We start from the raw sequence: 10,236 nt of genomic DNA, 5'->3' as shown, positions 1-10,236 counted from the left end.
GAGAAGTAGAGTTATTGCCTGACAGAATTTCACAGTGCCAAGTTTATCGGGCTGTATAGGCCCAGACTATTGGGAGATGCAGCTCAATAGTTCAAGGAATTGCCCACACTCAGGATTACTGTTATTGCAGGAAACAAGCTCCCAGTACTTGTCATGTGACTTCATCTTCTGCAGAACACATTTGATCACATTGCTTCCAACTATAAACTCGTCTCTTTTTCCAGGCACCACAAGAGTTGGAACGACAACCTTAAATCCATAGACTTCAATCTCCAAGTCGTACGTACACTTTGGCACAGTTGTAAGGCCACCACAGCCAACTAGAACCACATTACTGGGAATCGCTTGAGGATGTGGAAGGAGACCATCAGCTTGCAATTTGGACTCACCCTCCTCACTGAGCGTGCGGGACATACTACCAGAATCCAATAACCCCTTTAATGTGCAATGGTCGCAAACTGTCACAGGAGCATAAAACAACTCACTCGCACCATGAACTCTCTGAGACCACACATATAACACAGTTTTGTCTTCTGGCAATTGCTTGCAGCTGCTCACAAAAATATTTTGCACATCTGTCTCTTCTGCGAGGGTTTTAGTAAAATTGCCCATGCTACCCCTCCCATCACATGAGCTCTTCAGTTTAACTGAGCAGAATCTGAGGGAGTCACAGGGCATGCTAATTTAGGACAGTCACTCTTAAAGTGGCCAGGACTGAGACAGTGACGACATAGCCTCTGATGTCTACAATGTGAGTATGTAGTGTGTTGCTTGGATCTACAGACCCTACATGCATAGCTGAAGTTCGTTTTGAAGTCTGAAATTTTGCCTTCATGAACCGGACTTGATGAAGTTAAAAAGGCAGTGCACAATGACAGGACTCTATCCATCATGCCAACCATGTGCTGAAGACTGGTGTCTGGAGAGAATGGAACAGCATTAGGATTAAGTTGATTTACAGGAGGCAGCGACTGGGCTGGCATGGGAACAAGATGCTGAGGAGAACTGGACACAGAACTGGGACATGCCTTAACAGCACACTGGCTGCAAGCTGACAAAGACCTCATGTGCTGTGTTCTCAGAGAGACTCTCTTTAGATCCCTCTGATGACTATCTAACTGCTCCTGGACCTCAGCAGCACTCCACTGCTTAGCTGGCTTAAACCGAAAAGACATAGCGAGACTTGGGTCTGGGCAATGTGAAATAAACATTATGACAGCTTCAGCAGCGGGATCCTCTTATTACGTCTGCGCAAGCGCTGCTCAGCAAAATCTATGGCCTTGTTAAGCCGTATCCAGTAATCCATGGGACTTTCATCTGCTCTTGGGACAGTATTATAGAAGTCAGCCATAGGAATGTTTGAGTAAGCCAACTCACTGAACTTGCATTTCAGTATGTCAAACACTGCACTTGGAAGCTCACTGGCACTCAGTTCAGGGTGGCTTCGCAGAGACACCTTAACCACATCCCTCACTTTGCCAGCCAATCTGCTCATGACATCAGTTCGCGTTCTGCATTTCCATCCATCCATCCATCTTCTACCGCTTACACCTTTTCAGGGTCACGGGGAACCTGGAGCCTATCCCAGGCAGCATCGGGCACAAGGCTGGGTACACCCTGGACAGGGTGCCAGTCCATCGCAGGGCACAATCACATACACACTCACACACCCATTCATACACCACGGACACTTTAGACACGCCAATCAGCCTACCATGCATGTCTTTGGACTGGGGGAGGAAACCGGAGTACCCGGAGGAAACCCCCGCAGCACGGGGAGAACATACAAACTCCACACACACATGGCCCCGGACCCTGGAGGTGTGAGGTGAACGTGCTAACCACTAAGCCACCGTGCGCCGTTCTGCATTTCATTCTGTTTAAATAACTGCACATCATATCTTCCCACTCATGCACAGTAAATGAATCACTCTTATCGCCCCCGGAGAATGGTGGAGGTGCCGGATCTTGCTGTACTATCACCTTCCGGCCTGATGCATCAATGTACTCACTGGAGTGCTGAGACTAGCAAGGTGGATTAGGCTGTACTGGGCTGGGCTGGTGCACAAGGTTAAGGCTGGCTGAAATACTCTCCCCTATTTTCTGAGCCAGATCTGAAATGATGCCCCGTAATGACTTAGGAGTAATGACACGTTCAGTATCTGGGTACGTGATTGGGGTAGAGCTAGCAGCTGGACCTACAGAAGCATCGATCACTGAATCTGCGCGCACATGCTCAAGTCCCACATTAGCTTTGGCTCTCCTGCTCCCATAACAATGAGTAGTAATTTCAGACACTCCCTCATTGTAAGTCGGCGCAGCTACTGGTCTGCTTGGCGGCGACAGTAGACGTGATGCTGTGTCAAAGCAGTGCATCTCTAATTGGATAGTGGAAGCAATTTCTATCGCTTATGAGGCACACGGTCTCACTACACCTCTGGGCATAAGGGCTCATTCCACTAGGGGGGTGGCCTCCTCGAAGGTTTTGTCCAAAGGGGTATCCTTACAGGATGTGTGCGCTGTTGCAGGGTGGCCTACGCCACACACATTTATTCGATATTTCTGCCTGGATATTCATTCCGCCCTGGGCTCTTGTGTCTTGCAGTAACCCTCGGGCATGGGTCTTTTTGAACAGGCCGTACCCTCGGTATGACGAAGTGGGTATCCTCGTTCCCATAGTGTTGTACTAAACACAACGTGGAGTTCCCTTTGAAAGTGAATGTCTGGGTTACGCATATAACCCTGTTCCCCGAGAAGGGAATGAGACGTTGCGTAGCTTTGTCATACTAGGGCAGGCTTGTGAATTGCATCTTTGCTTCAGGTAATAGAGTGCAACGGTGCGGTTCACAGGTGCAATATATATCACGCGACACGCTTAATTGCCATGTCACCTGATCACAGCAGGCCTATAAATAGGCATGATTTTACACAAGCTTCAGATGCCGGTCACATGCGAGGGCGCTCCCATAGTGTTATGATAAATGCAAAGTATCTTTCCCTTCTCAGGGAACATTGTTACAGGTGTAACACAGACGTTTTTTGTCACTGTGTGAGCCATACTGGTCAAAATGAGACGATTTTTTCACCATGGCAATATACTTTTTTGTTGATATTGACTGCTTAATATACAAGAATGTCAGTTTTGTCTAACTGAATGCTATTGTGTATCACACTGAGCTTTTTAGATACAGATTTCAAAAATAGATAAAAGTCTAGTGAGAAAAGTCAATACTGTAGTACACAAAAAAAGAATATGCACATTTGTATCTATACAGTAAATTTATTTTTGTAGCAGTGTGTTACATGTAAACAAAAAATATATTTCTATATCCATTTTTACACATTTTTTTACATGTAAAGTCATATAAAATGAACAGAAAATTTACACAAATGACATCCATGCAAAAAAACAAACAAACAAAAAAAAAACAAGAAAAAACAACCATGAAAAAACCTGCAGTAGTTCTGTAAAATCTTCCATGTCATAGATATTTATGGAATATACATGTATGTCTGACATATTTTGATGGTGCCAAATGTCCTCAAGGCAAAATGGCTTGTTGAATTACATAAATTGAATAATAACATATTGCAATAAAAATACTTGACTTTTTCTGTCTAGCAATTTGACACAAATTGAAAAAACAACAACAACAACAACACAGCAATAACAATGATTGAATTAGTTTCCTCTGCAATTCATTGGGTTTGTATATTTTGATTGAAAACAAAATTCCAGCATTCAAAATCAAATGCACACATATTCACCTTCCTAAAATACGGTTCAAAAATATTGAGTTGTTAAAATACCATCTTCATTATTCATCAGGTAATATTTCAACACATTATTTTTCAACCTCACAAATTAATATTTAAGTCTTCACATCCTGGTCTCACAGGAAGAGCAATGGATTGCCGATACTACTGTAATATGTTACGCTGGGCCAGCCCCTAGTGGTGGGATTGTGCAGACAAGCCACAAGAGAAGATGAACCTAGCAGACTGGAATAAAGTTGGCTTGACTTCGGACGTGTGGTATTCACAGATATGCGCAAATTAAGGGACTGTCTCTAAAGTTACATATTGGTATACATGTTTCTAACTTCAATAGCATTTGAAGGCAATGACTTGGTCATAAAACCAACTGTGAAGTGTTCATCTAGGTGTCAGCTATAATGCACACCTTTTTATCAAAAATCTAAAAGGTGTGCATAATACCTGACACCTACTAGAACACTTTCCAGTTGGTTTTGTGACTGTAAGTCATTCTTTTCAAATGCTATTGAGCTTTAAACTATGGTATATTTTGTGTATATGTCCATACGGTATAAAAATATCACAATGTTTAGATATGATTTGACAGTTTATTTAATTAAATATCAAAAAACTAAAAGGTGTGTGTTATAGCTGACTCCTAGATGAACACTTTACAATTATTTTTTTTTAAAATAACGTACAAGGTGACACAGTTTAGGACTTGAATGATGCAAAGGGGTAAAAAGAAAAGAAAATAATTTTAAAACAAAAAGAGACAAAATTGAGATTTTTTACAAATCTAGGGTGGACAGTGTCGTCTGGCAAAAAAAAAAAAGTTTTACTTTATTATTATTTTTAATGTAAAATGTTAGTAAAGATTGAAATCAACAAATAGATTAGAGAGCTCCAGAAGTGGAGCTATTGACATCTTATATTTTCCAAAAAGCGTTTACACCATGCACAAAAGGGTTAATTATTTAATTGCCAGTGAATATTGGTATAGATTGTGAACAATATATGTATAGTTTGCAAATGGCTACAATTATATTTTTAGATAATAATAATAATAATAATAATAATAATAATAATAATAATAATAATGATGATGATGATGATGATGATGATGATAATAATAATAATAATAATTGGATATAAGTTTTATAAGCAAGTATTTCAATCCGCTGATGTGAAAATCCAGTTGATGTGAAAGTGTAATTAAGCGTTAAGAACAATCTACTAAAATTATAAACTCACATGAACTCATTAACCCTGATTATCGCTCCTAACATGCTCCATTTTCGTTTTCTGTTTTACACTTTTTGTGTTTGTTGTACCTTTTTTTAAAAAACAATTTACAACAGATATTCTTTCCAATGTTGATGTTTATTAGTGAATGAAGCATTGTAAAACCTTGTTATGATGATTTATAACATCATATTTTCTATATGTAATGAGCAGCTGGTTTAATGTGTAAAGTGGCAGTGTGCAGGGACACACATCAGCACTGTCACGGATTATTTTCCCATAACAGCATGCCACTGAGTGTTTTATTCCTTATATTTATAGGTTCTTAGGTTATTTACTTACTTTCTAAGGATGCACGTGTTTTGTTTCTGACTTTATACGACCCCAGTTCCAAAAAAGCTGGGATGCTGGGTAAAATGTAAGTAAAAATAGAATGCAAGGGACAAGGGTGAAAATCAATACTGCATGCCCGTGATCTTCGGGCCCTCAGGTGGCACTGCATTAAAAACAGGCCTGATTCTGTAAAGGAAATCACTGCATGGGCTCAGAAACACAACCAGAACTCAGTGTCTGTGAACATAGTTCGCCGCGCTATCCACAAACGCTGGTTAAAGCTCTATCATTTAAAGAAGAATTCATATGTGAACATGATCCAGAAACGCCGCCGTCTTCTCTGGGCCAAAACTCATTTATAATGGCAAAGTGGAAAACTGTTCTGTGATCAGACAAATCCAAATTTGAAATTCTTTTTGGAAACCATGTACTCTGCATCCTCTAAACTAAAGAGGACTAAAGAGGAGAGGGATCCTCCGCCTTTTTATCAGTGCTCAGTTCAAAAGCCTGCACCTCTGATGGTATGGGGGTGCATTACCTTTATGCCAGTCCGCTAGGTTCATCTTCTCTTGTGGCTGGTCTGCACAATCCCACCACTAGGGGCCGGCCCAGAGTAACATGTTACAATAGTATCGGCACTACATTACTCTTCTTGTGAGGCCCAGATGTGAAGACTTGAATTTTAAAACCTGAACTTTAAGACCTGAATTTTTGCAGCCTGAATTTGTAAGGTTGAAATATAATGTGTTGAAAAATTACCTGACGAATAATGAAGATGGCATTTTAACCACCGGAATATTTTGGAACCGTATTTTAGGAAGGTGAATATGTTTGCATTGAATTTTAAATGCTGGAATTTTGTTTTCAATCAAAATATACAAACCCAATGAATTGCAGAGGAAACTAATTCAAGCACTGTTATTGCTGTTTTTTTTTTTTTTTCAAGTTGTGTCAAATTGCTGGGCAGAAATACTCAAGTATTGTTATTGCGATATATTTGTATTCAAATTAAGTAATTCACCATGCCATTTTGCCTTGAGGACATTTGGCACTATTATACTTCCATATATATTCAGTCTAAAGAGGACTCGGAGGAAAGTAGTCTCATCTTGCATTCAAACTAAGCTGTCTATTTACAACAGATGACACAACGTTATAGAGAAGGTGGTGTGTTAACTAACTAGTAGAAGTTTGTAGGAAAATGATTATACAAATGATTAAGATTTATTATTGCTACATCCTGATGTTATTGGTGTGTGTGTGTGTGTGTGTGTGTGTGTGTGTGTGTGTGTGTGTGTGTGTTCAGGGAGAGCCACTGGCTCAGAAGGGCAGAGCGAAACCACAGGTCTACATGCACATCAAAATCGGTAATAAACCTGCAGGAAGACTGCACATGTTACTCCGAGCTGACGTGGTGCCCATGACTGCAGGTACGAGTGTGATTTATCAAATATTCTAGCAGTTTTCCTGAACAGATAACTGAACCCTCACACTTCTGCTGTACTCTTATGTCGCATTTACTCTTGTCCTTTATTGAATATGAATTTAAGGTGTAGAAAAAAAGAATATGAAAATATGAAAAACATTTTTTTACTACGAGTTATTTTAAAAAGAAAATCGAAGTTGTTTTGCTTTGAACAAAGTTAAAAATGAAGTTCCTGGCTTGACCACTGGGTGTCGCTGTCACACAAAGTCAAATCCCGAGGACGATCAGCTCTCAGTCTCCTCCTTTTCTCCGCTGTTATCTTGATTTCGTGAACACTGCTGAAATGAGGAAAGTGTTTCATTTTCTAAGTAAACTAGAAGTTAGCTGAAGCTATCAAAATCTAAACAGCCCTCTGATCAATGTTTCCTACAAACTACACCACCACCAAGGGTAAAACACCTACTTTCTATTGACAGAGGTGGAGCGTTCTGACTGGACAGACAGCAGTGACATTTTTAATTTTAATTCAAGACAGGCTCACAGTAAGCTGCACCTTTAGCTCTTCAGTGTTGATTTATTTGTTGTGCTTCTTTGTGGTAGAGAACTTCCGTTGCCTGTGTACACACGAGAAAGGTTTCGGCTTCAAGGGCAGCAGCTTCCACAGGATCATCCCTCAGTTCATGTGTCAGGGAGGTGACTTCACCAACCACAATGGCACCGGCGGCAAATCCCTCTACGGACGCAAGTTCGACGACGAGAACTTTGTGCTCAAACACACCGGCCCAGGTGAGGATCTGCTTTACAACAAGCGCATGTATGGACTTGAAAATCTAAAAGTTCAGTCATGGATCTCGTATCAGAGCTGACGATTGTTCATAGATCTTTTGCTAAGGTTCTGTGTGAATGTTTTCTTGACCAAACCAAAGTAAAACTTCTCACCTGTCTCGTCAACTGAATTAGTGCTTTCGCTGCGCATTCAGATTTAGCCCCGCCCACAAATCTCTATAAAAGCCGAAATGATCAAGATGAAAATGACAAAATGATGACCAGATGGTGAAAGAGCGCCTCCTAAGCATGAAGTGTGCTATATCTTCCACTAATGCAGCTCAGCCACTGCAACACAACACATCGGCCAATAGTTTAAAAACATCCGATGATCAGGGCCGATTATATCCTGTCAATCAAAAGAGGGTGGGAAAACACATCGATTTTGTGCTGTGCATAAAGATGATGTCTCTTGTGTGGAATGACAACAAAATTGCAGGGTTTTTTTTTCAGTCAATATTAATATGAATTAATAACATTCAGTAAGTTAAGAAATCTTAATTCCGAAGATTAAAGTTAGTTCATGTGTTAAGCGCAGCGCGCTGGATCGACTCATTTGCATCTTCTTTATTAAAACGAACGTTATGTGACGACGTGAACACGTACGATACTTCTCTCTTTGTGTTTGTGTGCACGCAGGTCTGCTCTCAATGGCGAACTCTGGTTCGAACACAAACGGCTCGCAGTTCTTCATCACCTGTGACTAAACAGATAGGCTGGATGGCAAACACGTGGTGTTTGGAGAGCTTCTGGAGAGCATGGACGTGGTGCAGGCCATGAAGGTGTGTGTGTGTGTGTGTGTGTGTGTGAGAGAGAGAGAGAGAGAGAGAGATTCTCAGTATATTATTTCTTTTACAAGTCATTAATTTCAGTTTAATGTTATTATTTAAGGAAAGTAAATGGAGATTTGGCCTCAGATCTGGGAATGTGTGTGTGTATGTATGTATGTATGTATGTGTGTGTGAGACTGCTTTGAAAGACTAAGGAAGCAAAACTCATACACTGAACATGTCTTGGCTAATGTATTTAGATTTATTATAATTCTGGATTATTCTGTATTAAGTAAAAATTTTACTTATTTTAACAGCATTAGATTTCAAACTTGACGTTAATGGCTGCTTCTGTATTTTCTTTGTAGGCTCAGGGAAGTAAAGATGGCAAACCCAAACAGAAGGTGATTATATCTGATTGTGGAGAGTACGAATGAGCACCTGTACCTGCGGAGTGTGTGTGGAACATGCTTGTTGGAATGCCAATCTGTGTGTGTGTGTGTGTGTGTGTGTGTGTGTGTGTGTGTGTTTTATGGGAATAGTTCACATCACTCAACTCGGTCAAAGCCTTCTGGTTTAAACAGATGCTTTTTTTTGTATGATGGATTTGTAAATATCTAATAAATTTTTATAATGAAAATTGGCTCACATTTTTTTTTTTTTACCAGGATCTTCAGTCATTATTAGAAAATGATCACGTGTCTGATCGTTGATTTACTTTTACGCCTAGTGTGAGGACGTATATGAGCTTTCTGAGTGTGACCAATCTGGATTAAAATATTGCATGTTTCCCAAGAAGATACCTCACCATTGTTGTTATATATCATTATTGTACACCGATCAGCCATAACATTAAAACCACTGATGGGTGTAGTGAATAATATTGATTATCTCATTACAGCGGGACTTGTCAAGGGGTGAGATATATCAGGCAGCAGTCAGTTCTCGAAGTTGATGTGTTGGAAGCAGGAAAAATGGGCAAGCGTAAGGATCTGAGCGAATTTCACAACAGCCAATTTGTGATTTTTGGCCTCGATATTACTGAGCTAACTAAGGTCCGTTAGCCACTGACTGTCTGCACCTGTTAACCAACCTCCTAATGCTAATTACTACAGCTTGCCTTGTCCAAAACACTTGCTAAATGTAGTTAACGTTAACCTGCTCTCTACTACATCATGTTGAACAGCTGTAATGCTAGGTTACGTCAAAAGGTAATGGGAATGTCTAACATTACCGTGAGGTGTATGTTAAAGTAATTCAGGTGAACGTCTAGGTTAGCATCACTCATTCCTATTGGTGACAGCATCCACCTATCAAACCCTAACTCAAACCCTCATAAGATTCAGTCCATATTTCACAGCCAACACATACACGACACTCGTAGTGTAACGCCAACACCGAGGAAGCAGTACGATATTCACTTTTGAAGCCGTCACGATAGGTGAAAATTATCACTTGCTGAGTTACTGTTTTACAGTGAAGGCATTTTCAAGGGCTCCTTGCCTAAATATCACAAACTCGGCCAGGCATTTTCAGCAGCATTAACGCTAAATCGTCATAAACGCTAACTTACTGGATGCCATTTGGTTTCCTCACCTCAGGACTCAGCTGTCACAATGAAAAGCTCAAAGCAACAAACATTCACTTTGAGGTGAGTTCAGAATTGGATGATGATGTCGGCAGCGTGGTCCGCAAAGTGATTGGACAATAATTTAACACGTGTTGGTCACTCGTGAAATTTACTGGATAATTTAACACAATGTGTTGAAATAATATCCTACACACTTTTTGTGTTATTACTAACACATCCTATCTGAGAGTGTACCATGAAGCACTATAAAGCATGGAGGTGACTGAAGCTGTTCTTCCTACAGTGGTGTT

General features: G+C 40.3%; 1 protein-coding gene across 1 annotated transcript; it reads left to right on the top strand.

Annotated features, from left to right (window-relative positions):
- The first annotated feature begins 5,816 nt into the window (after positions 1–5,816).
- LOC128613062 (peptidyl-prolyl cis-trans isomerase E-like) lies at positions 5,817–9,428 on the top strand. Its single transcript, XM_053633622.1, has 3 exons — positions 5,817–6,764; positions 7,361–7,546; positions 8,225–9,428. Exons 1-3 carry the CDS (start codon positions 6,536–6,538, stop codon positions 8,290–8,292), a joined length of 483 nt encoding a protein of 160 aa, XP_053489597.1. The 5' UTR covers positions 5,817–6,535; the 3' UTR covers positions 8,293–9,428.
- Positions 9,429–10,236: the final 808 nt, after the last annotated feature.

The sequence above is a fragment of the Ictalurus furcatus genome, chromosome 9 (assembly GCF_023375685.1).
Source record: "Ictalurus furcatus strain D&B chromosome 9, Billie_1.0, whole genome shotgun sequence".
Lineage (NCBI taxonomy): Eukaryota > Metazoa > Chordata > Actinopteri > Siluriformes > Ictaluridae > Ictalurus > Ictalurus furcatus.
The sequence above is the reverse complement of the archived record's forward strand: the minus strand, read 5'-3'. Positions and strand labels throughout refer to the sequence as shown.